Source organism: Leptosomus discolor, chromosome Z (genome assembly GCF_034619465.1).
Source record: "Leptosomus discolor isolate bLepDis1 chromosome Z, bLepDis1.hap2, whole genome shotgun sequence".
Taxonomy (NCBI): domain Eukaryota; kingdom Metazoa; phylum Chordata; class Aves; order Leptosomiformes; family Leptosomidae; genus Leptosomus; species Leptosomus discolor.
In genome coordinates, this window is record NC_141419.1 from 5783249 (window position 1) to 5810961 (window position 27713).

A 27713-nucleotide genomic window follows, 5' to 3' on the forward strand; every position below is an offset into this window, starting at 1 on the left:
AGGCAGGTGACTCTCCCGCAGGGATGAAGCTGGTGGGAGCGGTGGAGCTGGCAGTGACCCCCTGCTCCTGGGGGATGCCAGCACTGTCAAGACCTCGGGGTAAAGGATGCTGCCCAGTTTGGAGCAGTGGCCCCCAAAGTGCAAAGTTTCACTCCTCATCTGCGCCATGGTGCTGTGCAGGTTGCTCAGCACCCTGCAAGCCCCGGGGACCCCCCAGCCCGTTGGGTGCTGGGGATTGAGGGCACCACCAGCCCCCACCATCCTGGGCAGCTGCGCTTTCCCCTGACGCAGCATCAATTAGTGCTCATCAGCACAGGCCTGGGGCCGTGGAGACGTGATTGCGAGACGAGACATGAATTTAGGCAGGCGAAGGGGAGCGTCATTAACCGAACCCACCTCGGGAGCCTGTGGAGCTGCCAGCGCCCACAACGAGTCAGTCAGCGCCGGCGCAGCCAGGAGGGATGAGCTGTGCCTGTGCCCATGGGAGGGGGGACCCCCATGGAGCCAAAAAGGGGTGCTGGAAGGTCCTGCACCAGGGTGCTGCAGGAGAGGACTATGTATTTGGGGGTGGGGGGACAGAGGGGTGGCAAGGCTGAGGGAGGGAGGGAGCAAACATATCCTGCACAGAGCCCCGGTTCAGCCTGGACATGCTGCCAGTGCCACATGGCGATCCCTTCCCTGCTCCCAGTGCTCTGCCTGTGATTTCCCCACCAGCTCTCTCGGCCTCCCAGTGTCTCGCCAGAGGCTCACTGGTTCCCACTGGCACAGGGCCCATGGCGGAGCAGTGCCGCAGGGGGGGTGCCTGCAGGCCGGGACAGGAGATGCTGCTCCTGGCCCCAATGCAGCCGTGCTGGGGCACCAGCGCAGGATGCAGCCCCTGGAGTAGGGGTCTCTCCCCGGCCCCCTAGGCAGTCCAGTTAAGGCTGAAGCGCTATTTGCATAACCCAGTTCATCCCAGCACCGCCCAGCTCAGGCCTGGAGCATGGGAAGAAGTGGGCTGGGGGCTGCGGCACAGTGATGGGAGCAGGGAGGAAGCGAAGGAAAGGGCCAAATTCTTCCCTCCCCACTGTTAGGGCTTCCTCAAACAAAGCAGAAAGCAGAGACGGCGGGTCCCGGGCCTGGCACAGCCATCTCCTGCCCCCAGGTTTGCCGACACTGGGCTGGTGCCAGCTCCAGTTGTGCAACAGATGCTGGAGCCACACACAGGGAGGAGGCCAGGCCCAAGCATGGGGGCTTCGGCTGCCCATGCCGGGCAGGAACGGGGCTGCAGGAGAGGTTACAGGTGGGTCACAGGGTCCCACGTGGCGAGGGGCTGCGGTGAGGCGCGGCCGCAGCTCCTTGGCCCCGTGGAGGCTGTGGGGCAGGAGGCTGGGCAGTGGTGTGGGGGCGATGCTGTGGGTCAGGGGCACCAGCCCCCTTGGCCTGGCTGCTAATTTTGCTAATAATAGCAGCTGCGTCCTCTCGCTGCTCTTGCTGGGAGCCGCCACGCACTGGGATCCCCCCACCCTGTGCTTCGGGGGACCCGGGGCCAGCTCCAGCTCCCCTCCTCTCCTTTCCCAGCCAAATACAGCCGTGAGAGGCAGCGTCAGGGTTTCCTGGGGCATCTGTTGGCAATTAGCAGCTTTTATTACTCATGGAGACGCCATATGCGGTGAGGGAACGGAGCCCGGGCAAGAGGCGCAGGCTTGCGGTGTGACCCAGCGCGGGGGGATGGGGGGAACCAGCCCCCAATCCTGTGGGTCCGGCCATTGACCAGTGGGTACATGGTGGGTCCGAGCAGGTTGGAGAGAGCTCTGGAGCCATTTTCCATCTGCAGCTTCCATCTGAGCCAAGCCGCCCCCCCCTTTCCCTGTGCCAAAAATGTTTGGTTTGGGGGGCGGAAATGATGGAGAAACTGCTCTGAGGCTGCGCAGCCCACAGCGGCGCGGGGGGACGGCGAGCTCTGCCTCTTGGCTCCCCAGCCTCCTCTCCCTTTGCTCTTCGGCAAAGTATTTCCTCCAAAAGAGGCAAAACTGCTGTTTTAACGCCACGGAAACAAACGGGCCCTGTCAAGCTGGAAAAGAATCCCCGCGGGCTCTTTCCTTCCCAGTGAATGCTGGATTTGGGGGGTTTGTGCCCAAATCAGTGCAGAAACAAATGCCGAACCGCCGAGATCCTCGCCACAGGAATTCCCTCCCATGTGCTGCCCGGGCCAGCGTGCCGGCAGCTGCCTGTGAGCTGGCAGGGTCCTGCCAGCGTTACCCCAGCCCTCACCCCCCGGCAATGGGGGTCCCTGGGGGGGAGCCATGCTGGCAGCGCCGGGGCTGAGCTCAGCACGGAAGGTGGGGAGACCCACGGCTGCCGCATGACACTCAGGGTCGGAGGCAAATTGTCTCCAGCTCGAAAATTGCCGGGCTCTGCTCCGGCTCGTGTTTCTTGGCAGCCGGCGTGGCTGTTTCTTGGAAGCGCAACGTGCCTCTGCTTTTTTCCGTGCTGGGTCGGTGGGCTGGGGCCCACAGGATCTGGCTTTCCATCCCCCAACTCGGCATCGTTCCTGCTCCCCCCCTTTGCAGGGTGCTGGGGAAGCAGGATCTGGCCTCTTTCTCCTGGAGACACCGATCCTGTGCGCTGGCACAGCAAGGGGAAGCAGGAGCTGGGGTTTCCACGCTGTGGGTCTCCCTCGCATGGTCCCAGGGCCAGTGGGGTCCCTTCGTGCCACTGGACAACCTATGCAAAGGAGCACTCTGGCAAATGAGGGAAACTGAGGCATGGGAAGAGCAGCAGAAGGGATAGGTGCAACTCCCCCAAAGCGATTCCCAGCTGAATTTGAGGGCCCTGGAGCTGCTGGGTATGTTGGTTTTAGCAAGGGGTCTGGCTTGAGAGGAAGGGACGAGGCTGCCCTTTGTCCCTGCTCTGCTGCAGGGTGGGTTGTGGGGCCATGCTTTGTGCCGAGGGTGAGGGCAGATCCACCCAGGAACTGCCCAAACCCCACTCGTGCTCATGCAAGGGGTTCGTTGCTGCTGAGTGGCCCCCAACAAAGAACAGCGCAAGGTGAATAATTGTCCAATGTACAGGAAATATAAAAGTTTCGTTATATTTCGTACCCACTTGCCTTAATTACCCTTAATTACTACAGCAGGCAACTCACAGGAGAATCGAGTGCTCTGTCACTGCATCTCGGGGGCTGTCGGCTGAATAAATGGCAGAGTCGAGCCGCTCTTCAAAAGCAGCGTCGCTTGGTTTGCCCGCGACAGCTTATTTACTGTGGGCTGAATAAATATCAGTTGTTAATTAGAGCGCGTTTATTGAGATGCATGCGTCCCTAACACACATTTGTAAAGCTTCAGCGTAAATAGATTCATCACAATTTGGGAAGAAAGCAGCTGAGGAGGGGCCTGGTGGCACAGAGCCGTGCTGGGCATCCCTCGGAGAGGGGATGCAGGGATGGGGACCCGGGAGGAGCACCCAAAGCTGCTTTGCATCTCCCAAACCCAAACTTGCCCTGGGTGGGCCTGCTCCCTGTCTGCTCCCTGCCTGCTCTCTGCCTGCTCCCTGCCTGCGGGGGCTCAGGGTAGCCCAGCTTGCGTGGGCAGGGGATGCTGGAGCCAAGCTGGGCAGGGCAGTAGGGCACTGTCTGGGGCTGGCACGTCTCTGCGGCACGGAGCTGGACACTGCACACAGGCGGCGTGACCCGGGATGGGTGCCGGATCCCTCCAGGGCTTGGCAGGGCTGGCAGGGCCACGGCTCTGCTGGAGAGGCTGGTTCAGCTCTGGAAAGCCATCAGCTCTGCTGCTGGGGACAAGGCGGGGAGCCCTGCCAGGCACAGGCAGCATCCCTGCTGCCATGCCAGTGGGGGGATGGCAGCAGAGACCCCATCCCAGGGCTCTGACCCCACGCACCTCGTCCTGGGCTGGACTGTCCCCAAGCCACTGGGCAAGGTACATCAGCTGTGGTGCTCAGTGGGGTCCAGCTGCTCCCCGGTGCCACGGGCTCTGCCTGGAGCTGCACCCATCTCGGTCAGGTGCCGGGTCCCGGTGCCACGCCGGTGGAGGAGCATCCCTGGAGGGACCCCCTCCTCCCCAGAGAGGCAACCATTCTGGCCAGCGATGCCATCACCGGTGCCAGCACCCAGGTCCCCTCTGGTCCCTGGCGGGAGGAAGAGCTGCTCCACAGGGATGGTAGCCAGGGGATAGGGTTTACCCCCAGCTTAGGGATTGGGGTGTCCCGCTTGCCCCCCGCAGGGGGTCCCTTCCTCCGGGCGGGGGTCCGACCCCAGGGGGAGGGGGAAAGGAGGGGTGGGGAGGGCGCTACGGGAGGAGGTGCCCGGGGGGGGGGGGGGGGGGGGGAGGAGGAGGAGGGCGGGGAGGCGAAGGCGGGCGGCGGCTCGGATCTCCCCCCGCCCCGGGCTGGAGAGGCGGAGGGCGGGCAGCAGCCGGGGGGGCGGCTCGGACCCCCCCGGAGGGAGGCGGGGAAGGCGGCGGGGGCGGCGCGGCGGAGTTCCCGGTGTCCCGCGGCGCTCCCACCGCCCCGGACCGGCCGGACCCGCTCCCTCCCCGCCAGCCCCCGGCAGCCCCGGGCCCCGCCGAGCACCGCGCAGGTGAGCCCCCGGCCCGCCCGCCGCCCCCCGCCGCTGCCGGCCCCGGGCACGGGGAGCGGGGTAGAGCCCGGCACCGGCGTCGGGCAGGAGCGGAACGGGGGGGGATTCCCCGTAATTAATCGTCATTAATCACCGCCCCGGGCGCGGGCGGGCCGGGAACGGCGTCCCGGAGCCGTGGGGACCTGCCGGTGCGGAGGGTGCGGGGGTAGGAAAGGCGGGAGCAGCCGGGGGGGGGGGGGGGCGTGGGGAGCAGGGTGGGTGCAGGGGAGGGAGCAGGGTGGGTGCAGGGGTGGGAGCTGGGTAGGTGCCGGCCCAGAGGAGCCAGGAGGCAGCAGCGGGGAGCCGGGAGGTGCAGGGGTTGTGCGGGAGGTTCGGGGCAGCGGAGCTGGGGTGCAGGCAGGGAAGAGCTGGTGGGTGCGAGAGAGCCAAGTGCAGGCAGGGCCGCTGGTCACCAGGGTCCCCCGATGGCTGTGCGTGGGGACGAAGGCGCAGGGGTGCGTGTCCCGCTCTCGCAGGGACGAGCAGAGCTGAGCGTGTCCGCTCTGTCCCGACGCCCGGCTCTGGCTGCCTGCAGCCCTGCCTTGCTTCGTGGCAGGAAGCAGGCAGGAGGGAGGGCAGGTCGGGGTGACCTGCGGGGTCTGGGCCACCCTGGGGAGCCACATGGGGCTGGGAGATAAAACAGGAGGGAGCGAGACCTTCCCGAGGGTTGGGGGGGGTCTGTGCAGGAGGCACCTGGTTCTGCTCTGGGGCACCCCAGCCTCTGTGTTTCCGGATGTTTGGAGTAAATCCAGGTGCCAGGGTTGGATTGAAGCCCAGGATGCCGGGATGCTGGGGCTCACCCTGTGTTCTTGGGCTGGGTGCAGAGCAGACAGGGGATCCAGCAGTGAATGGGGGGGCCACACTGACCCCCAAAACCTGCTTGAGCCATGGCCAAGTGGGTCAGCATCATCTCTGTGCCAGTGGCTTTGCTGGCAGTGTCCCAGCAAGCTCACGGGACGGTGCCCACAACATGCTTGTCCCACTGCTGCCGATGTCTCTCCCTTGCAGGCAGCTGTGTTGGCCCCGAGCTGCCGCCACGGGCACCATGAGGGGTCTCTGGGCCCTCGCGCTTGCGGGGCTTGTCAGTGCCTGCGAGGGGAAGGAGCTGCCGTCGGCAGAAGGTAAGGGAAACTGGGAGCGAGGGCTCGGGATCTGCACAGGAGTGGTCCCCTCCTTGCCTGTCCATGGGGAGAGGAGGGGAGTGCTAGGTCAGACCCGGGGATCGCAGGGCCGAGGTGGCCAGGGGAGCCATGCCAGGGTCTCATGCAGGGGCACACTGGTGGCTGCAGACATCGGCTCACTGCTGAGCGCCGGTCATCCCGGCTTTGGGGCTTTACTCAGCATCCCGTGCGGGTAGGGGGCTGGGGAGAGCCAAGGCAAGCCCTGCCATGAGGAGCCAGCCGGGGGACACCCCGCCATCGCCCCCGCAGTGGCCGAGCGCCGGGAACGCCCCATGGCCCAGGCTGTGCTCATGGAGGGAACGGGCTTGGCCACGCTCCGGCCGCGGGGCGCTTGCTGCCAGCTGGCAGTGAAGGCAGCGCCGACCGGCAGCGCCTGCGGGAGCCGGGTCCGGGCGGGAGCGAGCGGGGGCTGCTCTGTAGGTGAGCCAGGACCGCTCTGGGCAGCGGCGAGGATGCACGGAGCTCCTGAAGGGGTTTTGGCCTCTGACTGCGAGGTGGGAAGAGGTTTAGCCGTGGTGCATACCAATGGTGGAGGGCTTGGGGCTGCTGGCGACAGGGGGACGATGACTGAGCCCATGGGGGTCCCAGGCTGTGGGGCCACGGTGCTTGGGTCCCAGTGTAGGGCCGGCTGCAGCTCGGGGTGAGCTCGAGGCGGATGGCGGGGAGGAGCTGCTGGCAGCAAAGCCGCGGTTGCATCAGTCTTTGCGGGGGTGGAGCGGTGGCTTATCCCGGGGGGGCCTGGGGGCTGCCCGGCTTTGCCTGTGTGAGGGACCCCGCGGCCGGCAGCAGCACCCGCTGTCCTGCACGGCACGGCCACCTGGCTCTGAGCCCGCATGGCGCGGCCACCTGGCTCCAGGCCACTGTCCCACACAGCACGGCCGCCCGGCTGCAGGCCCTTCGTGAGGAAAACGAGGGTTGGGGGAGATGAGGTTTTCCCTTAGGGGCAGCGCTGGGGCCAGGAGAGGCTTCAAAGCAGATCGCGCCCGGGGTGATTTATACCTCATTTTCTGACCCCTGCCCCGCTGCGGATGATCTCACCGCCGGCGGGAGGGAGGGAGGCTGTGACACGTGCCTGCGGCACCAGCTCCGGTACTGCAGCCCCTGCTGCTGCCATGGCGGGGGTCCCAGCATTGCGGGGTACCTCTACACTGCTGCTGGCCGTGTGCGAGTGAGTGGTCAGCCTGGGGGAGAAGCGCTGTGGTGGTGCCGTGCAGAGGCGGAGGCGGGCAGTGGGGTCACAGAGGCCAGAGCTGCCCCCCAGGAATGGCCGAGGGCCGGGGAAGAGGTGGGTGAATCATCAAGGGCCACCCCTGCTCCAGGGCTGGCGTGCACGGGGACAAAACAAATTCCTCTTTCAGTACTCCCTTGTTTCCTCCTCTATCTCACGCCTCCCAACATCTGGTAGCATCCAGCGGAGGTGGATTGATGCTGCTAAAGCAATAATACATCAGCGCAGTTGCAAACAGCACCAGCATCCCCATCATCGCGACTGACACGGCATTTCCTGCGGCTCAGCCTCTCGCCAGCCCCTGGCTGGCCCCTCGCGCCTGTTCCCTGGGGCCACCGGGTCTGAGGATGTTACCAGGATGGGACAGAAAGGCCAGCGGGCAGCTCTGGGTGCCATCTCCCCACCTTGGGTGTCCATGGCGCCTGTCCGAGTCTCCTGATGCTGATTCCAGCCGCAGGGCTGTTTTGAGGCGAAACACGCAGCAACTGGGAAAAGCATTTCACCTGGTGAACTTGCTGCAGGAGGCGGCGGGGGCCAGCTCTGAGCTCACCGCCCGTCCCTTCCAAACCTGCTGCTTCGCTCCCGGTGGGCTGTTCGCAAGGAGCCGGCACTGCCGTGGGAGCGGTGTTTGCTGGATCTGTGCTGCTGCACAGCTGCCAGCAGCGTCAGTGTGCTGGGGGGCCGGGGTGAGCTGGCAGCAGCCCCCCAAGACCCACCGGGGCTTGGGGGGCTCCACATGGTCAGACCCTGCTTATACAGCCTCCCGCTGCCCTCGGGGACACAGCGGTGACTTGCTGATTTGCCTTGCAGGGGAGCCGTGCCCGCAGCTCTGGGATGAGGATCTGGTTGGGGACAAGTATGAGAACATAACGGGTAAGGAAAGCCCCTCTCGCCCGCAGACGGGGTCCCCACGCAGCCCCGACTCCCCAGGGATGGGCTCTGCGCCCTGCCTGGAGAGCGTCAGCCCTCGGCACACATGCCAGGGCCAGGTCTCACCTCCTCCGCTCTGTCCTGCAGGTTTTAACCTGATTAAAAGGTTCGACCTGCTGAAGATCTCCTCCATCAAGAAAGTCCGCAACCCGAGGGGGCCGGTGGTGCTGCGGCTGGGCCCTGTCCCGCTGGTCCAGCCCACGCAGTGAGTGCCAGTGGCTCGTGGGGTGGCCCTCGGTAGCCAAAGCACCGCCGGGCACCATCCCCACATGTTTTAAGGATGGGGCCCGGGTGAAGCTTGTTAGGCTTTGCCGTTAGCTCATGCTGGAGAGGTCGGGCAGGCACCCAGGGGGGACTCAGAGGTGCTGGTGGTGCAGCCCCGGGGCTGCCCAAGCCACCTTTCTCCTAGAAAGTAAATCACGGGCTGCAGCAGCTCGGCTGGGTCGTGGCCAGCCCTTACGCAACCGCGGCTCTGTGGCTGCTCTCTGTCTGCTCTCCCCAGCTTGGCAGGCGCTCGCCGGGGTCTAGACAAGCTCAAAACACTGCACAGCTCTGAGCAGGCACTGCTGGGTTTGCTGGGGCCACAGGGGTCTGCTGGGGGAAGCACACGGAGACCAGCCCTCAGCCCCACCATCGCCGGCACGTCCTGCCCGGCTGTGCCCGAGGGGCAGGGGCTGGCAGGGATGCTGCAGCGTGGCGAGGTGGGAGCAGGTCCACGTCCTCGGGAGCTGTTCCTGGAGGAAGCTCCTGCGGTTTGCACGCCTGCCTCCTCCAGCCCGCCTGTCCCCACATCGCCCCGGGGCTGGCACACAGCTACGCCGGGCATGGGGTGAAGGAGACCCAGCCTTGGCTCCTGACCTGGGCAGCCAAGTCCTTAGATGGCTTCGAGATGGCGGATGCTGCAGGCTGGTGTTGCTCTTGGCCGGGTGCCTGCGGCAGCCCAGAGCCAGCCCTGAGGAGCACTTGGCGTCGAGCTGGCCCTGGAAGTCAGGCTGCAAGCTCCAGGTGGGCACCCATGGGTGCCCCTCCACCCTGGTCCTCCTCCCCGGTGCCCAGTGAGGACAGCCTTGTGTCCCACGGAGAGCAGAGGGGACCTCTGGGTCTGGCCTGCTCCCCACGCCTTGGTCCAGCTCCAGAGCAGTGGCTTGGAATATCGCTGGTGTGGTGGAGCCGAGGCTGGGAGCAGAGCAGAGCCCGAAGCAAATATTTCCATGGTTGAGCGAGTTGTGGGTGAGCTGGGCATGGTCCCACCGGGGAACGGCCGCCCTGCTCCCTGCCGTGTGAGGGGGGACCAGTCTGCTGGCTGGAGGTGGGTGCTGTGGCTGCCCCCTGCCCACCGCCTGCATGGGAGCATCCGTCCCACAGAGCCTGCGGGGTCAGGGATGCATTTCCCGGCTGCCCAGGGAGAAAATTCAGTACCGTGGTGATAAGTGCATGGCGCTGGGCACTGCAGCTGCCCCAGGAGGGCCGTGTTTGGGGGTGTGCAGTGGAGACGGTGGCTGTGCCGTGGGGCAGGGATGAGGACAGCAGTTGGGGGTGCCTGGGACAGGCTGGGCTCAGTCCCTTCCACCATGTCAGCATCCAGCTGGGGTGCGAGGATTGCGGGCCTGCACTTTGTGGGGGACGATCCGAGCTCCCTGTGCCATGCCAGGATGGGAGGAAGCGTCTCTGCCGTCTGCCTCGTGTTCGGCTCCTGTTCCATAAGTGCTGCCATCCAGCAGCCACAGCCCGTGTGTCCGGCCGGGACACAAACAGCTCCGGGTCCAGGCACTGCCATGTGGGGCTGGGGATTTATCCGCCCCGATGGCATCCATGGTGCCACCGGTGGGGACAGACCCTGGCGGGACCCATGGGGGCTGTTGGGGTGATGTTGTCAGCAGGCTCCATGTGGGTGGAGGTGCTGGGGACGGTGCTGCCATCAGCCTCGGTGCAAACACCGGCATTGGAGCTCAGTGCAGGGTCTGGCCGCCCCTGATGCCTGTCCTTGCAGGCAGGTGTTTCCCCACGGGCTGCCCCCCACCTTCACCCTCGTCCTCACCTTGCTGCTGAAGAAGAACAGCACCGGGGAGCACTGGTACCTCTTCCAGGTCACCGACCGGCAAGGCTACCCCCAGGTATGGCCCCAGGGTGGCGGGATGCACCGGCAGCGAGGGGACAGCCAAGAGCCATCCCTGAGCATGGTGTTGTGTCCTCTCTGCCCAGCTCTCCCTGACCGTGCACGGCCCCGAGAAGAGTCTGGAGTTTCAGGCCAGGGCGCCGGGGGCCGGGTTCGTCAGCGCCGTCTTCGCGGGGAAGGCTGTGGCATCCCTCTTCGATGGGCGGTGGCACAAGGTGGCGGTGGCTGTGCAGAGCCGCGCCATCTCCGTCCACCTCGACTGCGCCTCCATCTCCTCCAAGCCGCTGGCACCCCGGCGGGTGCTGGCCCCGGAGGGCAACACCTTCCTGGGGCTCGATGCCATGCGTGGCACCCCGATCCGGGTGAGTCCCCGTGGGGGTGCGGGCACGCTCTGCCTGCAGTGCAGGATCCGTCCCTGCCTGCCCCTGACCCGCTGCCCCCTTCCCGCTGCAGTTCGACATCCAACAAGCTCAGATCTACTGCGACGCCGAGCTGGCCAGGCAGGAGGGGTGCTGCGAGATCTCAGCCAGCGGGGTGAGTGCCCCGCCCTGAGCCCCCACTCCAGTCCTGGCTGGATCCTGGCATTGCCCTGGGAATTCCCCAGAGGGGAAACTGAGGCACGGGCGAGGGTAGAGTTCCCCTGTGGGCCACCTCCTGCCCGTGGTGGCTGGGGATGCAGGGCAGCTTTCCACCAACCCCAGAATGTCTCTTGATGCCTGTCCCCATGGCCAGCGCTGGGCACGATGCAGGATGCATCCCTCTCCTGAATCACACTGGCTGCTCGGGCAGGGCTGGAGCTCCCAGCTCTCACCCCTGCAGCCCCCCTATGACTCCCCCTCTCTCTCCCAGCAGTGCCTCACAGAAGCACCCAAGACCCGTCGGCAAGCAGAGCTGATGCAGAGCAGCAACCTCATCGAGATCTCGCCGCAGCCCGAGGGCCGGGTGTACACCCGCTGCTTCTGCCTGGAGGAGCCGCTGGGCGCGGTGAGCTCCTGCATCCCTCCGGCAGCCTGGCACACGTCCCCATCCCAGCACAGGATGCTCCCGGCCACCGTGCCGGGTGCTTGGTGCTGCCAAGCTGGCAGCCACGTTGATTCAGCCCCTGGAAAAAGCCTTGCCTCACATTTTCCGCCAACACCAGTCTCGGTGCGAGGGGAGGGAGGGAGCTCGCAATGACCAGACGCCGGGGAGCAAGGGAGGGGAGGGCTCCTGCAACCCCACCGCTGGTGGGCACCAGCCTGAGGCAGGTCTCACCCATGGGTGCCCCAGGCAGGATAACCCAGGGGTGCATGGAGAGGTAACTCCCGGGGGTGCTCTTCTGTCTCCACAGGAGCCAGCGAGGACCTCGGGGAGGACTGGCCTGAAGGGAGATCACGGGGAGAAGGTGAGGAGGGGTGGGAGAGGGTGTCCCAGCCTGGTTGCCCCGGTCCTGACACACTTGGCTCCGCTCTCCTTCCTCCCACCAGTGCCGGGGCCCATTCGCACCCCGGGCTGGCTCTGTCCCTGCTGCGTTCGGGAACTTGCTGCTGCCGCCAGAGCTGCAGGGACGCCTGCGGAAGCGCCTGCTCTGCTCCCCCCAGCAGGAATTGAGGCCCCACTTAACTCTCCGATGCTGCTGGAGTGATCCCAGCCGTGGCCAAGGGCCTCTTTGTTCCCTCCGAGCGTCTCCGGAGTGCTGCCAGAGCTGGGAAGCATCTCCAGCGCACCCTGTGCCTCATCCCTGCGTGGCCCCGTCCCCACAGGGCTGCTGCATCTCCATGGTGGGATGCTGCCAGGGATTCACGGGACTCAGACCAGGTCCAGCAGCGTGGGTTGGGAGCCATGGGGTCCATGAGCCTGCGTGGCTTTTCTTCCCACCCACTGCTCCATGTCACTTCTCAACAGGGTGACAGGGGTCCCTCCGGGCAGCTGGGGACACCCGGGAAGGGTGTGGGGCTGGCTCTGGCTGAGGAACAGGAGCCCGGGGGGCTGCGCTCAGGCAGCCCCATCCTGCCTGGCCCCGATCCCATGGGAGCAGGCTGGAGCAGCTGGTTTGGCCCGGCGGAGCTGCGGTCAAGCCACAAAGCCGCAGTGAGAGCTGGGTGCCAGGCCAGCGCTCTCCTCGCCTCCCTGGGGACACGACGGAGGGGAAACGCTCTCCTGGCTTTTTCCTTCTTCACCCCAGGCATCACCTCTGTGCCCCTGGGCACCCCAGGGCTGGCAGGGAGAGATGCTGCTGGGTGAGCCCCGTGGGTTTGGGGTGCCCAGGGGGTTGTGGGTGCTGTAGGGTTTTGGGTGCTGCCACGGGCAGTGCGTGGAACTGGTTCAAGCCGCCATCCCCATCTCTTCCAGTGCCCGCCCTGCTCGCCGCAGATGGCCTCGGCAAACGTGAGTGTGCTGCCAGGCAGCCCCAGCTGTGCTGGCAGGAGGTGATGGGGACCCCAACCCAGCCACTGCCTGGGCCAGGCTGGGCTGTGAGCTGGGGATGGCAAAAGCCACCAGGGTGCTGGCTCAGGGGTGTCACCTGCCGCTCTGCCATCGCTGCCAGCCCCCCATGACCCACGACTCCTTCTGGCCCTGGGGCCCGGCAACATCTGGCTACAGGGAAGGTCTCTGATCCCTTCCAGATGTGGCCCCATTCCTAAGGCAACCTCTGGCTGGAGGCATGGGGCTGGTGGCAGGGGGATGGTGGGTGTTTGGGAACTCCGCACTTCCCATGAGGCTTCTGGGGTGGCACTTGGGGACAGGGTGTTGGGCAGATGGGGACCATGGAGGGACAGGGTTCTCTCCTGCTGCTGTTTTGTGGCAGCGTGCCCTTTCAGTGCTCCGAGCACTGTGGGACACCTCTCTCCTCTCTCCCTAGGTCACACTCGGTCCCTCGGGTCCAAAGGTAGGTTTGTCACCCCCCCAGGACACACAGAGCTCAGCTCCAGCAGGGATGTGGCCACGCAGACCCTCGGCTGTGCCAGGAGCATCCCTGCCCAGGAGCCGTGGGCCCTGCTGTGGGCACACATGTGGATGTGGGGAACACCCGTGCCCCATCTCGTCACCCGCACCTCCCTTCTCTTGCAGGGTGGGAAGGGCGAGCGTGGCCTGCCCGGCACCGCTGGCGTCAAGGGGGAGAAAGGCGACCGTGTGAGTGTCCCTGGTCATGTCCCAGGCAGGGACCCCCCTGCCCTGCGGGCGCTCCCTACGGGGGTCCCCAGCACATGGGGGTCTCACTGCCCTCGGGTGTGCTCCTGCCCTCCGTGGCCCCCCATCCTCGGCCATGGCCGGTGCAGGCAGAGCCCCTGAGGCGCTTCCCCCCCTCCCACAGGGTGCTGACTGCGTGCGCACCCACCCTGGTGGTCCTGTGCAGGTGAGACACCCCCCCACCCTCCGCATAAGTTCCCCCTGGCTCTGCTGCACCCCTTCACCCCACTCCCTCCTCCTCCCCAGTGCGCTGAGGGGCCGCAGGGCGAGAAGGGGCAGCAAGGAGAGGTGGTAAGTGATGCTCGGCAGATGGGGCACGGTGTGGGGACCTGGCGGTGCTCCCCCACATGTGTCTCATGTGTACCCCAGGCTGGGGTCCAGCCTCAAGGAGACAGCTCAGTGGGTGGTGGTGGGATGAAAAAAGGAGCGGTGGTGCGAGGGAAGCCCTGCACGAGCCCACCCGTGGGCACCCACTTTTTGCCCTGCCGTTTCCACGCAGGGGATCCCGGGGGCAGCCGGTGCCGATGGGCAGAAGGTAAGTCCAGCCCACCCGTGCGTCCCAGCATTGCAGCAGGGGGTCCTGAGATGGCGGGAAAGGTGCCAGGACCTGCTGGTGCTAACCTGGGTGGCAGCATGGGAGATGGCATGGGTGACACCCATCCATCCCCCAGGGCCAGAAGGGTGAGAAGGGAGACGGGGGACTGCAGGGCAAGCCGGGGCGCCCAGGACGTGATGTGAGTAGTACTGGGTGGTACCTGGGCATCCCCTGGGGCACCCCCTGGGCAGGGGGGTCCAGCCACTGGACCAGCCTGCCTTGTGCCGTGCACGGTGCTGCACATGCTGAGCCTTCACACCCCGCTCCTCTCGCGGCAGGGCCGACCCGGAGAGATCTGCGTGGTGGGCCCCAAGGGCCAGAAGGTAGGTGGGGACTCTGGGTGCGGGAGGTTGGGGGCACCCAGCAGCGGCACCAGCACTGACATCACCTCTTGCCTTCCAGGGTGACCCTGGCCTCGTGGGACCTGAGGGGCTGGCTGGTGAGCCGGGACCCCCGGGGAAGCCAGGCTCTCCAGGGATTGGCTTTCCAGGGAAGCCGGTAAGGACCCCCGTGCCGTGGGGCTGTGCCTGGGTGGTGTCCCCGGCTCAGCACAGAGTGGCTGTGGGTGGGCATCACCCCGTGATGGGGCTGGCTGGCCAGGGTGCTTGAGCAGGGCTAATGCCATCCTCTCTCCCATTCAGGGTGACCCTGGTGGCCCCCCGGGTCCGAAGGGAGAAAAGGTGAGTGGGGGGGGGGGAAAGGGGTCCTGACCACCTCCGGTCCTGCCCGAGGGCAGCTCGGTGTGGTGGGTTGTGCTGGGGATCCCCGGCTGGAGCTGGATCCACTGCGGCTGAGCCAGTGTTGGCTTGCAGTGCTGCTGGCTGGGCGAGCTCCAGCTGGGTGGCCCAGGACTCAGCTAGGGGGGCAGGAAACCCCCTCGGGGTGGGGGGAGGGGAAAGGTAGCACAGGGGTGCTGGGGTGCCATGGCTTTCTCCCTTGCTGGGCTCAGGCTCTCCCATCTCTGGCTCCAGGGCAGCTCGGGAGCTCCTGGACCCGGAGGATCTCCTGGGACGCCTGTAAGTATCATGAGCTTGGAGCCAAAGCCCGGGGTCAGGGACGGGTTTCTTGGCTCAGGGTGTTGGGGCTGCTTGGCTGGAGTGGTGGTGATCCGAGCCCAGGCGTGGAGAGGGGTTTGGGAGAGCTGTTGGCCTCGTTCAGGGATGGGACTGTCCCATGCCACAGCTGGTGGCAAGGGTTGCGGGGTGCTGGGGGGCATCGCCAGGGCAAACCTTGGCCTCGGGGCTCCCTGAAGCAGCTCCATCCCCTGCCTTCCTCCTGCAGGGAACCCCCGGCATCCTGGGGCCAAAAGGAGACAAGGTGGGTGCAGCGGCAGGGTGGCCCGGCGGGGGGGTTGTGCCACACCTTGCTGTGCCACAGCCACAGGCTTGGCAACCCCTGCCAGCATAGCTCCACCGTGGTGCCCATCCCTTGGGCTTGAGTCTGCTTGGGGCATCTTGGGGGCCACCCCAAGGACCCCCAAGGCTGGGGCTGCTTCTCATACTCCCTGTGGTCAGGGCGAGCCGTGCGAAGTGTGTCCCACCATCTCGGAGGGGATGCTCGGTGCCACCGGGCTGCCTGGCAAGCCGGGACCCAGGGGAGCGCCCGGAGCACCCGGCAAGGACGGGGTCTCGGTGAGTCTGAACCTGGGGGCTTGCGGGCGGGTGTATGGGGTTGGGGGCAGAGCAGGGTCTCGTCTCAGCATCCTTAATGCTCCCTCTTTGTTTCCCCCTCCCCAGGACAGACCTGGCCCCGCTGGACCCAAAGGGGACAGGGTAGGTGACATGGGGCTGAGGGGTGGGCAAAGCAGGGGGACACTGAGCACCATCCAGCCCACGCTGGCAGTGCCCAGCCCAGCTCCTGTGTTTCCTTCCCAGGGAGATCCTGGCCTCCATGGGATGAAAGGAGAGAAGGTGAGTGTCCGTCCCTCCATTCCACCTACGCGCTCGGTGGGCAGCCGCTGCGGCCCCCCTGAGCCGTGCCCTCTGCTTGCCCTCACAGGGGGACTCCTGCCTGTCCTGCGACGCCCGTGTCCTCGCCGCGCTGCTGCGGGGTCCCGACGAGGGGCTCAAGAGTGAGCTGGGACCAGTGCCCCTGCAGCCAGGGCTGCCGGTGAGTACACGGGGCTGAGCCCCCCCCTCTCCTGTGCCAGAGGGAAGCCCCAGCCATCCCGTGGGTGCTGGGTGTGTAACCACATGGGGCATTTTGCAGGGTGAAGCCGGGCTCCCCAGACTGGCTGGCATCAAGGGCGAGAAGGTGAGTGACCCCAAAGCCCACCCCCCTTACTGCACCCGTCCGAGGGAGCAGCAACCGCTGCATCGCCCCATGGGGTCGAGGCAGCTTCGGCTTCCTCTGGGGCCTGACCTGATGTCTTGCAGGGGGATGGTGGCCAGGAGGGAGCCATGGGCAGACCGGTGAGTTGGGTGCAGGGGCACAGGGTGGCTGCTGGGAGCCCGGGGGTGCAGGAGCTGGATGCTGGGGTCTCACCTCTGCTGTGGCTTCTTGGTGCAGGGAATCCCAGGAGACAAGGGTGATCCAGGCGTGCGGGGGCTCAAAGGAGAGAAGGTGAGCCCTGCGATGCGGATTCCCTGGGACATTGCTCCCTGCCCTGTCCATGAAACCTCCCCACCTGAGACCTGTGCATCTCATTGCATGGGACAACTCTGAGATGGGGAGAGCAGCAGGGGCTGCAGGCCCCCCCCTCACACCCCAGTGCTCCAGTCCCCGAAGCCACCAGGATGTCCCTTCCGCAGGGTGAGCCATGCGGGCAGTGCCCTCTCATGCCACAGGCTCTCGAAGGGGCAGCAACGGTCCTGGCTGTACCTGGACCACCGGGGGAGAGGGGCCAGGGTGGCCCCCCAGGCAGAGCGGTGAGTGACCCCCCTACGCTCGTGGGTGCCCATTTTGGGGGATACTCTTGCCTGACCCATTCCTCCATTCCCCCAGGGCAGACCCGGCGATGCTGGCGAGAAGGGGCAGAAGGTGAGAGGGGCTGGGGAGGGGGCTCTGGCAGGGCTGGGGGTGGCAGAGGAGGCTGTGACACCCCCCGAGCTGTGGGGCTGGGAGAGTGCTGTGTGCCCCCCTGCCCCATGTCAGCCTTGTCCCCTCTCTTTGCCAGGGGGACGCAGGCAGCCCTGGGGACCCGGGCACCCCGGGCATGGCTGGTCTCCCGGGGCTGTCGGGTGAGCCTGGCATTAGGGGTCCGGCTGGCCCCAAAGGCGAGAAGGTGAGACCCCCGCACTTGTATGGGGACCAGCATCCCATCACGGTGGCATCAGCCACCCTCTCCATCTGTCACCTACCCTGACCTCTCCTCCTGTGCTCCCTCCTCTGCAGGGAGACCCCTGCGAGCCTGGACCCACTCCACGTGGGGACTTCTCAGACGTGGTCGGCATCCCAGGAAAACCCGGTGCCAAAGGGGACCAGGGACCCCCGGGCATCGGCCAGCCAGGCAGACCCGTGAGTGCCCCCTCCCCACGGTGCCGTGGGTGCCCGGTGACACCGTGCCCTCGGGGCTGACCCTGGTGTGTTTTAGGGGAAGCCGGGACTGCCCGGGGTTCAGGGCCCCACGGGGCTGAAGGGGCTGCAGGTGAGTGCGGCTGTGGGGGGCCGGGTGTGGGGGGTCCTTGGAGTGGCTCACTGCCCCTCTGTCTCCCTAGGGAGAGCCGGGACTGCGGGGGATCGGCCAGCCAGGACCGCAGGTAGGTGTGCGGGGTGCCCATGCCATGCTGTGCCATGCCGTGCTGTGCCAGGCGCCTCTGCCAGCTTTCATGCACTCTGGTTTTCCCAGGGAGAACCCGGGAGCACTGGACCACCCGGGACACCTGTAAGTAGCATTTTGGGCTGCCCAGCCCTGGGAGATGGGGCAGCCACCAGACCCCCGTTTCCTGCAAGTGGGGGGCTTGCACCCCTGCAGCATCAGCCCTCCACCGCTGCAGGCGGTGACAGCAGGGTCCTGGCCAGGCCACCCTGGGGACAGTGCTGTCACTGTGGCTCACTGGGTCAGCAGGGGGGCTGGCTCAGGCTGCTGGGGGGAGCTAACACTCTCTCCTGCCCCCCAGGGCCCCCCCGGACCCCAGGGACCCCCGGGGATGGCAGCAGAGAAAGGTGCCAAGGTAAGGGAGCATCCCCCTGCCCTCCCTCACCCCCCCCCCCCCGTGCCCCCCCACTCCTGCTGTCCTTCCTCTGCAGGGATCTCCAGGGCCCAAAGGTGCTGTGGGACCCCCTGGGCCACCAGGGTCCAGCGTCACGGGGCCACCAGTAAGTCCTGCCCTCCAGGATGGGCATCACCATCCTACCCCGGCCCCTCGACGCTGGCTAAAAACTGCCGTGCCGTGGTCTGAGCCCAGAGCTGAGCTTCCTCACCCTTCTCTTCCTCGCAGGGCCCTGAAGGGCAGCAGGGGCTCCCTGGGGTGCCTGGGTCCAGTGGGCAGCCGGTACGTACGGGGGGTTCAAGCATGCAGGTGCCAAGCTGTGCCCTGGTGCTTGCCTGGCCGTGGGTGGGGGGCACCAGGGGGGGTGGCCCGGAGGCCACCAGCTAATGCCCATCTCCGTCTTTCCTCCTCACAGGGGGAGAAGGGCTCCCGGGGCGAGAAGGTGAGTTGGGGTTGGGATGGAGCCATACCCCCGTGCCACCCCGCTGCCCTCCCTGCCCTCACCCCCTCTCTCTGCAGGGAGACCCCGGGGAGTGCGCCTGCCCTCCCAGCCCTCGCCAGGACCCCAGTTACGCCGGGATGCCGGTAAGCGCCACGAGCACCCGCGGGCACTCCCAGGCTCCGCTTCGCCCCCGCTGAACGCTCTTCCCCTTCTCTTGGCCCCAGGGAGCCCCAGGACTGTGGACCGGGATGTCCTGGCAGCCGCAGCCGGGCCCGCAGGTGGGTGCTGCCCCTGCTGCGCTGTGCCCGCCGGACCCCTGCCTGCCACCGCCTCACCCCCTGCCTCTCTGTGTTTGTGTTTTGGGGTGTTGCAGGGTCCCCCTGGTGCCCCTGGACCCCCTGGTCCCCCCGGTGCCCCAGGCCGCCAGGTTAGTGATGGGAGACGGGAGCAGCAGCGGGCGAGCAGGGACTGATCCTGCCCAGCTTTTAGTGCAGGGTTTAAATATTCAAGCTCTCTCCTGGGCTTTAGGGGATGCCAGGACACAACGGTTTGCCAGGCCTGCCCGGGCCGGCTGGAGACCTGGTAGGTAGCGGCTGTGCCCACGGAAGCTTCCCCCACGGCCACCTGTCCTGCTCCCCCCAGCACGGGGACCATCCCCTTCCCTCCTGCATCTCTTCCAGGGGCCACTGGCCGTCATGGCAGAGAGGAACATGGAGGTGCTGAAGGTAGGAGCGTGGGGACGGGGCACCTTCCCACTATGGGTTGTGCCTGGGGAACCCTGAGCCCCTCGGGGCACCCCTGACTCCCCACCTCTTCCCAGACCCTCTGCGGGGACTGCGCCCAGCTGCAGGCAGCCTTCGAAGCACCCAGCGGCGTCAAGGGAGAGAAGGGGGACGGGGGCATGCCGGGTGCCCCCGGCAGCGAGAGCTGTGCCCACGTGAGTATTTGCCCACCTCTGGGTGGGAAACCCAGTGCCCAAAACCCCCTGGTCTTAGTGGGTCTTGGGGTGAAGTACAGAGATGCTCCTGAGCCCCTGGGCATCGGCTTGCGTGGCAGTTGTGCAAAGCAGCAGGTGCTTCCAGGGCTGGACACGCTCCGGGCACACTCTGGACACGCTCTGGGCACACTCTAGACACGCTCTGGGCATGCTGGTCCTGCCTGACATGCAGGCAGGCTCCCATGCACAGCTCCTGCCTGCCTGGATGGGGTCCCCAAGGAGGGTGATGGGCTTGTCCTGTGCAGGGGCCAGTGCAGACTGGAGCAGCCCGAGGGGTGTGGGATGTGGGGCTCCGTGCCCTGCTGTGCCCCACGGCTCCTCCAGTGCATCCCTGCAGGGGATCCCTGGGTGACTCCTGGGTTTTCTTCCAGTGCTTTGCCCAGTTCCCGAGAGCGGAGGAGGCTCGGGTGAGTGAATCGTGCCACTCAGCACCTTCTCCCTGCCCCTGGGGCTGAGCTGCTGCCCTGGTCTGGCTCCCCAGTCCCCAGGGTGCTGCAGGGATCGTCCCTGCTGGGGCAGGACCCAGCACCGTACCCCCCGTTGCAGGAGCAGCCCTGGCTTTGGGGAGCAGAGGGTGCTTCGGGGGCACTTGGCGGGGCATGACAGGGCTTGGCCGTGGGCAGCGGGCAGAGCCAGCCCCAGCTCCTGACACGTCCTCGTTCCCTGCAGGGTGACAGCCCTGACCCGGACTGCTTGGGTGATCCCGGGCTGCCGGGCGCCCCCGGCATCCCTGGTGAGAGAGGAGAGCAGGTGGGTGCACTCCCCACACGCTGCGCTGCCCAGTTCCTCCAGCAACCCCACCCACCATCCCAGTCCTTCCCAGTGGCCACGTGGGCCGTGACTGGTCCCTTGGTGCCCCTCAAAGCTGGAGTGGGGCCAGGTCCCTGTCCCCCCTCTGGTCACACCTAGCACACCCATCTCTCCCCAGGGCTCACCAGGACTGCGGGGACCCCCGGGGCCACCCGGGCCCATCGTAAGTACCCGTGCCCGGGGTGGGGGGCTGCAGGGCTGCGTGGGCATCATGCTATGGTCCTGGGGGGCTTGAAGCCCCTCACTGCAAGTTGCCAAGGGGGCCTGGCACCCTGCCCTGAGGCCATGGTGACGGGCAGAGGGCCAGGGCAGCGGCGAGGCAGAGGTGCAGCATGGCATGGCTGTCCCCCCGGTGACTCTGGAGATGGAGGTGAAGGTGCTGCCAGCGCGGAGATGGAGCAGGAGCCCGGCTTGGTGAAGGGTTGAGGCCAAGCTGACCCATGCCCAGCCACTCTGCGGTGCCCAGAGGGCTTAGCCCAGGCTCCCGGGTGCCATTTCCAGGCTATGACCTCCCTGTTTCTCCCCTCAGGGCCCTCCAGGCTTTCCTGGAACGCCTGGCGCACCCGGACTGCCCGTAAGGACCCCGCACGGCCCCGCTCTGTGCCCTCTGTTGCTGCCGCTTGGTTTGGCTGTGTCCCCCCGTCCCTGTCCCCACCCCGGGAGCAGCCGCAGCCCAGCTGCCCCCTCCACTTCCACTCCATCTCCATCCTCCCATTTCCACCTCCTCCATCCCCATGCAGGAGGTCTCGGTGGACGCAGGGTCTGCAGGCTTGGGAATGAACTTCCTGAGCTCAGGGACCTGGCGCTGGCACTCGCTGGCCCCGGTGCAGCTGGCTCTGGTGCCCCATATTGGGGCCCTTCACTGTCGTGGGACCCGAGTGTGCCGGGGATGGCCGCAGCCTCCGGGCTGGCTCGCCTCAGCCGCTCTCGGTGCGCTGGGGAGATGCTGCTCTGGCTTGGTGCCTGTGGCTCATTGCAGCTCCTGCAGGGTGGGCTGGGTGTGCTGGGTGGCACCTGGCTGCTGTCCCTTCCCCAGCTGTCCCTTCCCCAGCTGCCCCCAGGGACTCTTCTCATGGGGGCTGGGAGGATCCCCCCAGTGCAGCCGGTGCTGCCTGGGCTCATCCTTCTCCTCCTGTGGTCCCTGGCTCCTCTGGGGTCAGCTAGCCTCCACCACCATCTCCATCTTCATCTACATCTCCATCTTCATCCTCATGTTCAACTCCATACTCCTGCTCCCACTCATCCTCCCTCCTAGCACAAGGCAGCGGGGGGGCTGCACCCGCAGCTCTTGAAGGATCCTGGCGTCCCTCACGTGTGCTGGTCGTGTCCTGCTCCTGTCCCCTTGTCCACTAATGTCACCGTAACACCATGGTCTGTGTGGGTCTCTGTGGGTCTGTGTGGGTCTCTGTGGGTCGTTGCTCTGTGGTGTGCCAGCGTGTCCTGTCCAGCCTCCACTGTCTTGGCACCATGTCACCCCACTAACCCACCCCAGCGGTCCCGTGACTTGGAGCCCGGGGGCTCCTGGCTGTCACCCATGTCACCCATGCCTGGCATGCCCCAGGAGGACGGGGAGGCAGCGGGTGGCACCAGGCTGGAGCTGTGGCCTGATGCGTGTCCTGGGCAGTGGCCAGGATGCCAGGAGCTGGGCATCCCATGCAGCCTCCCCAGGGCTGAGTTTTCCACAGCCCCATGGCACTGGGGCTGCCTGTGGGTCCTGCCCACGGGCCACATCACGGGGGTCACCAACAGCAGTGACCTGTGTCTGGGGGTGAGTGTACCCGGCCATGCTTGGGTGCTGAGCCTGGTGCACGTGGCTGGCGCTGTGGGTGGAGGGAGCCCAGCTGAGCCGGTCCTCCCCGGTGCCCGGAGGTGCTGGGCAGGCTGGGACCAGCACGGGCTAGTGGAGTTCACAGACCCCATGGGCCACACCGGTGTCCTTGACCCCTGCACTCTGCCTGGCTGTGCTGCCAGGTGGGCACAGCCCTGGGCAGGGGCTGCAGGAGACACCCTGCATCTCCTCTCTTCTTCCCCCTCCAAGGGTCTCCAGGGGGAACGTGGCCCTGCCGGGCTTGCTGGAGCCAAAGGGGAGCCGGTGAGTGGTGTGGGAGGAGGGGACAGAGGGGACACCGGTGCCCCGTGGGCTTTGGGCACCTGGCTGGGGCATTGCAGATGTCTCAGCATCGTTCTCCTCCTGCACAGGGACCTCCAGGGCAGCCTGGGTACCCTGGCGCGACGGGCCCCCCTGGCCTCCCCGTGAGTACCGTGGGGAGCCAGGCAGCATGTGCCAGCCCCCAGCCACCTCGTGTGTCCCAATGTCCCTCCCTGGTGCTCACTGGGGCCCCCCATGCTGCCGAGGCAGGCAGTTGGGAGACCCCAGTGGGCACCAAGTGCCCTGTCCCTGTAGGGCTCATCCCTGTCCCACCCAGCCCCTGTCCCACACATTCCCAGCGCCCTACCCGTTGCCCATCTGTTCACCCCATCAATCTGTGCCCCGTGCATGCCCCGTCTGTGCCCCATCTTTCCCCATCCATCCCTGTACCCCATCCATGCCCCACCTGTCCCTCCACCTCCCATCCATGCTCCGTGCCCCATCCATGCCCCATGTCCCAGCTCATCCCCTGTCCTGCGCGGGACCTTCATCTCCTTCCTTCCCCAGGGCATCAAAGGCGAGCGAGGCTACGTGGGGCCCCCTGGGGAGAAAGGGGAACTGGTGAGTCCCTCAGGGCCGGTGCTCCAGGGGCAGAGGGGCTGGGGACTCTCCCAGGTGCCTGCCTCGCCGTGGGCACCAGGGCTGAGGTCTTCCCAGCCACATCCACCTGACCCTGTTCCTCCTCTTCCCAGGGACCCCCTGGCTTGGATGGCCTCCCCGGTCCCACAGGGCCAGCGGTAGGTGCCTACTCTGATCGGCTTCTGGGGGGGCTGTGGGGAGGGAGGGGGCGTAGCTGTGGTGGCCCGGGGGTGCAGCGAGATGCTCCCTCCCTACCTCACCCCCTCTCTCCGCAGGGACCAAGAGGTGAGCGTGGGCTCCCAGGCAGCACCGGCGAGAAGGGGGACCAGGTGAGCACCCCCAAGGGGGCAGTGGGGACAGGGATCCCCAGGACCCCCATCGGGCAGGATGCAGCTGTCAGGGTTCGGCTCAGCTCTCGTCTCTCCACAGGGTTTCCAGGGTCAGCCCGGTTTCCCGGGGCCACCGGTGAGTACGTCCTGCTGGGGCTACCAGAAGCGATGTTCCAGCACAGCAGGGTGTCCCTGGGAGATGATGCCTGGTCCCAGCTGTGTGTCCCCATGTCCCCACGGGGCTGGGTCGCCAGCAGGAGATGGGGACAGGGGTTTCTACCAGGGGGACACAGGCACATCCCACGGGATAAGGTGCAGAGAGCAGCCCCAGAGCAAACCTGTTAAAATGAGTTTGGAGACAGCAAGCTATGGGGTGCTGGGCTCTCCTGCTGTGACACCCCCCCCCTCACTCAACACCCCTCTTCTCTTTAGGGGCCCCCTGGCTTCCCAGGGAAGGTCGGTCCGACTGGGCCACCGGGACCAGCGGCTGAGAAGGTGAGTGCCACCGGGACATGGCTGCGTGGTGGCCTTGCTCATCCCTTGGGCTGGTGGCCGGGTTGGCCCCTGCTCTGCAGAGTGGCCGAGGGGTGCCCAGCCCTGGCTGCTCCTGTGACCTCCTGTGGCTCTTGCAGGGCAGTGAGGGCATGCGTGGCCCCACGGGGATGCCAGGACCCCCTGGACCCCCTGGACCCCCAGGCATCCAGGTAAGACACCCCCACCTATGCCACTCCTGGGGACAAAGGGGACAGGACCACTGGTATCATGGCGCTCCTGGGGAGTGCTGCTGGCTGGACCCATTCCCCAGAGACCTGTTCCCATGCCCTGGCGTGACCAGAGCCGGTCCCTCAGGGACCCCCAGAGCCCCTCAGTGCAAATCACCCACTGCCACCCTCACCTTGTCCCCACAGGGCCCCGCTGGCTTGGAAGGACTGGACGGCAAGGACGGCAAGCCAGGGCTGCGGGTGAGGCTCTGGGGCATTCCCAGCTGCTGGCGAGGGGGCAGCTACCCTGCAAGCCCCCCCGGACACCCCCAACCCGTGTCTCTTTCTCTCTAGGGTGACCCTGGCCCCCCCGGGCCACCAGGGATGATGGGTCCTCCGGTGAGCGACAGTCTTCCTTGTCACCCCTCCCCGGTCCTCAATGCCTGGCATGTCCCTGCAGCCAGGACCAGGTGTCGCCTGTGCTGGGACTGTCCCATCGCGTGCTCCCAGGGACACTGAGCCCGAGGGGGTTGGTGGGCATCCCCCCCAGGCTGGCGCTGCAAGTCAGGGTGCCTGGTGGAGACCAGGGTGACGGTTGCCTGCCTTGGTTTGCTCATGGGAGCCGGGACCCCCACCCAGCTCTTTTCTCCCTCTAGGGCTTCAAGGGGAAGACGGGGCACCCAGGTCTCCCAGGACCGAAGGTGAGCAATGGTGGCACTGGGGGACACTCAGCGGTGACAGCCCCGAGGACCTCAGTTTTGGGCCAGGGTCTCCACGTGCTGCACTGCCCAGAATGTCCCTTCCTCCTTTTAGGGTGACTGCGGCAAACCCGGCCCCCCGGGGAGCACGGGACGTCCAGGAGCAGAGGTGAGCAAGCGGGTGGGTGGGTGCGGGAGCCCTGAGCTGGATGGGCCCCCCACTGCCCCTCATCATGCTTCCTTCCTCAGGGTGACCCTGGACCCATGGGACCCCAAGGCCGGCAGGGACCCCCAGGGCTCATTGTAAGTTGGACTTCCCCCCACGGTGCACCGGGACGGTGCTCATGGCAGGGAGCATGGTGGGGACTCCCTCCAGTGCAGGGAATGGGGACATTGCCCATGGCCCCCCCTCCACTCACCACCCCTCTCTCTGCCCCCAGGGCCCCCCTGGCAGCCCAGGGCAGCCGGGTCCCGCTGGCCTCGCCGGAGTGGTGAGTACTGCCTGGGGCTGCACCCTGTCCCATCACAGCCCCAGCTGCGGGATGTGGGGGTCGGGTGGGTGCCACAGAGAGCAGTTTGGGGTTCACCATCCCCATCCTGCCCTGACTCTGATGCTCCTGGCTCCCTCCTGCCTCCCTGCAGGGGCTGAAGGGTGAGCGGGGCTCCGTGGGGGAGCGAGGTCTGCCAGGGATGCCAGGACAGCCGGGACCCCCAGGCCACCCAGGACCACCGGTGAGTACAGTGGGGCACGAGGGGTGGCACAGACCCCTGCTCCCTGGTGCAGCGGGGACCTCGAGGACAACACCGTGCTGGTTGCCATCTCGCACTGCCCCGCTTTGATTTTGCAGGGGGAGCAGGGACCAGACGGACCCGTCGGTAAAGAGGTATGAGCGCGGGCTTTGTGGCTCTCCTGTCCCATGGGACTCAGGACCGGATCGTGGCATCCTCTGGCCTGGCCATGGTGTCCCCAGGGTGCCCGTGTGGGGAACATCCCTCCCACCTCACTCCTCTATGTCTCCCCAGGGCCCCCCAGGAAAACCTGGCACCGTGGGACCGGCCGGCCAGAAGGTGAAGGGACAGCCTGGCTGTGCCACCACAGCCATCCCGGCACCCCACAGCCCTGCTCAGCACCGGGCCTGCTGGGGCTGAGCCCTGCCTCTCCGCATCTCCACAGGGTGAAGCTGGATCCCCTGGCGAGAGAGGCTACCCTGGGGAGAAGGGCAGAGCCGGCATGCCCGGGGGGCCGGGGAAGAGCGGCTCCATGGGCCTCGTGGGGCCACGGGGACCCGCGGGGGAGAGGGGGCCCCCTGGCTCGCCGGGACCTGCGGGCAGCCCCGGGCTGCCAGGACCCCCAGGGATGATGGTAAGGAAGGGTGACCATGCTGGCCGGGGTGCAGGACCACATGCCCGGTGGCAATGGCCCATCATGTGTGTCCCCAGGGAGACGTGGTGAATTACGACGAGATCAAGAGGTTCATCCGTCAGGAGCTGAGCAAGATGTTTGACGGTAACAGGGTGGCAGGGGCGAGGGCCAATTGCACCCCGGCGTGGCCTCATCCCCGCCGGTGCTGAGCGCAGCTGCCTCTCCCCGCAGAGCGGATGGCGTACTACACCTCCCGGCTGCAGTTCCCCGTGGAGATGGTGGCATCTCCAGGGAGACCCGGTCCCCCAGGGAAGGATGGGCTGCCTGGCCGGCCGGGACCCCCCGGCTCCCCAGGGATGCCAGGGCAGATCGGCAGAGAGGGACGGCAGGGTGTGCCGGGCATGCGGGGTAGGTGCTGCTCCCTGGGGCATTCCCAGTATCCCCCCCAGTGCTGGGGTGTCGTGGTTGTGTTGGGGTCTCACCCCTCTCCATCCACCTCTCCTCCAGGTGAGCCAGGCGCCAAAGGAGAGAAAGGAGAGAAAGGCGTGGGGCTGATGGGGGACAGCGGCCCCCCGGGACCCCCAGGTGAGCCCCCTCCCTCTGCGTGGCAACCAGCCCCATGATGGAGCTCACTGCCACCCCCGCACCCTGCCACCTCCCTCTTTCTCTCCATCTCTTCCAGGTCCCCAAGGGCCACCAGGCTACGGGAAGATGGGCCCCCCAGGCCCCGTGGGACAGCAGGGCATCCCCGGCATCCCCGGCCCCCCAGGGGCCACGGGGCAGCCGGGCAAGACGGGGCACTGCAGCCCAGCAGACTGCATGGGTGCCATGCCCCTGGAGCAGCCCCTCTTCCAGCCCAAAAACGTGAAGGGTCCTTTTGGCTGAGGGGACCCCCACGCCCCCTGTGCCTCCCGCCTTTGCTGTTAATATTATTTCCCCGCTGTGCCGGGGCTGTGCCTGTCCCGCGGGGGGTGTGGGGGGTGTGTGTGTGCGGGTGTTGTACAGCTCCGTCGTGATCGTGAGGGCAGGTGGATCCTGTCCGGCCAAATACACCCGTGCTGGTGCCCCCGTGCCTCCTGCCTCCTTGCTCGGCCGCGGGCTGGATCTCTGCCTTGTCCCCATCCCTGTCCCCAGTCGAGGGACATGGATCTGCCCAGTCCTGGAGCCCCAGCCCAGCAGATGGGGCTCAGGCCACCCCAGCCGGGGGAACAGTGCCCCTGAGCCCCCTCCTGCCCCACGGCCCCGGGTCTGAGGGGGGCATCCTGGGGAGATCCCAGCCTTGCCTCTGGGTGAATCCCAGCCCAGTTCCTGGGGTGATCCCAGCCCTGACTCCAGAAGATCCCAGCCCTGATCCTGAGGGATCATAGCCCTGCTTCTGGGGAGATCCTAGTCTTGATTCCAGGGGATCCGAGCTGTGGTCTGGAGCGATTCCAGACCCGCTCCTGTGTAGATCCCAGACCTGATTCCAGGAGATCCTTAGCTGTGTTCTGCGGCGATCCCAGCCTCTGGGGGAATCCCAGACCAGCTCCTGGGGAGATCCCTGTCCTGCTCCTAGAGGGATCCCGGTCCTGGTCCAAGGGAGATCCCAGCCCCACTCCCAGGCTCATCCCGTTATGGGGGATCCCGCCCCTGCTCCTGGGCTGATCTCGGTCCAGCTC

The 27713-nt window shown here is 66.7% G+C and overlaps 1 protein-coding gene across 1 annotated transcript; it reads left to right on the top strand.

Moving 5' to 3' along the window:
• Nucleotides 1-5660: 5660 nt before the first annotated feature.
• On the top strand, nt 5661-26940 carry COL16A1 (collagen type XVI alpha 1 chain). The gene is made up of 71 exons (XM_086480343.1): nt 5661-5736; nt 7835-7897; nt 8042-8159; nt 9945-10068; nt 10157-10432; nt 10524-10604; nt 10923-11054; nt 11401-11454; nt 12402-12437; nt 12913-12939; nt 13122-13184; nt 13366-13407; nt 13488-13532; nt 13741-13776; nt 13913-13975; nt 14115-14159; nt 14239-14334; nt 14478-14516; nt 14808-14852; nt 15118-15153; nt 15351-15467; nt 15573-15608; nt 15711-15746; nt 15835-15921; nt 15993-16005; nt 16052-16089; nt 16212-16247; nt 16345-16398; nt 16587-16703; nt 16780-16815; nt 16952-17059; nt 17170-17292; nt 17369-17422; nt 17493-17534; nt 17624-17659; nt 17895-17948; nt 18025-18093; nt 18216-18269; nt 18403-18429; nt 18507-18572; nt 18654-18707; nt 18803-18856; nt 18958-19011; nt 19110-19154; nt 19250-19366; nt 19798-19833; nt 20096-20176; nt 20355-20399; nt 20766-20810; nt 22275-22328; nt 22436-22489; nt 22893-22946; nt 23078-23122; nt 23240-23293; nt 23394-23429; nt 23726-23788; nt 23926-23997; nt 24202-24255; nt 24349-24393; nt 24651-24695; nt 24808-24861; nt 24942-24995; nt 25133-25183; nt 25335-25424; nt 25541-25576; nt 25716-25760; nt 25867-26055; nt 26133-26199; nt 26287-26463; nt 26563-26640; nt 26738-26940. Exons 1-71 carry the CDS (start codon nt 5661-5663, stop codon nt 26938-26940), a joined length of 4851 nt encoding a protein of 1616 aa, XP_086336469.1.
• Nucleotides 26941-27713: the final 773 nt, after the last annotated feature.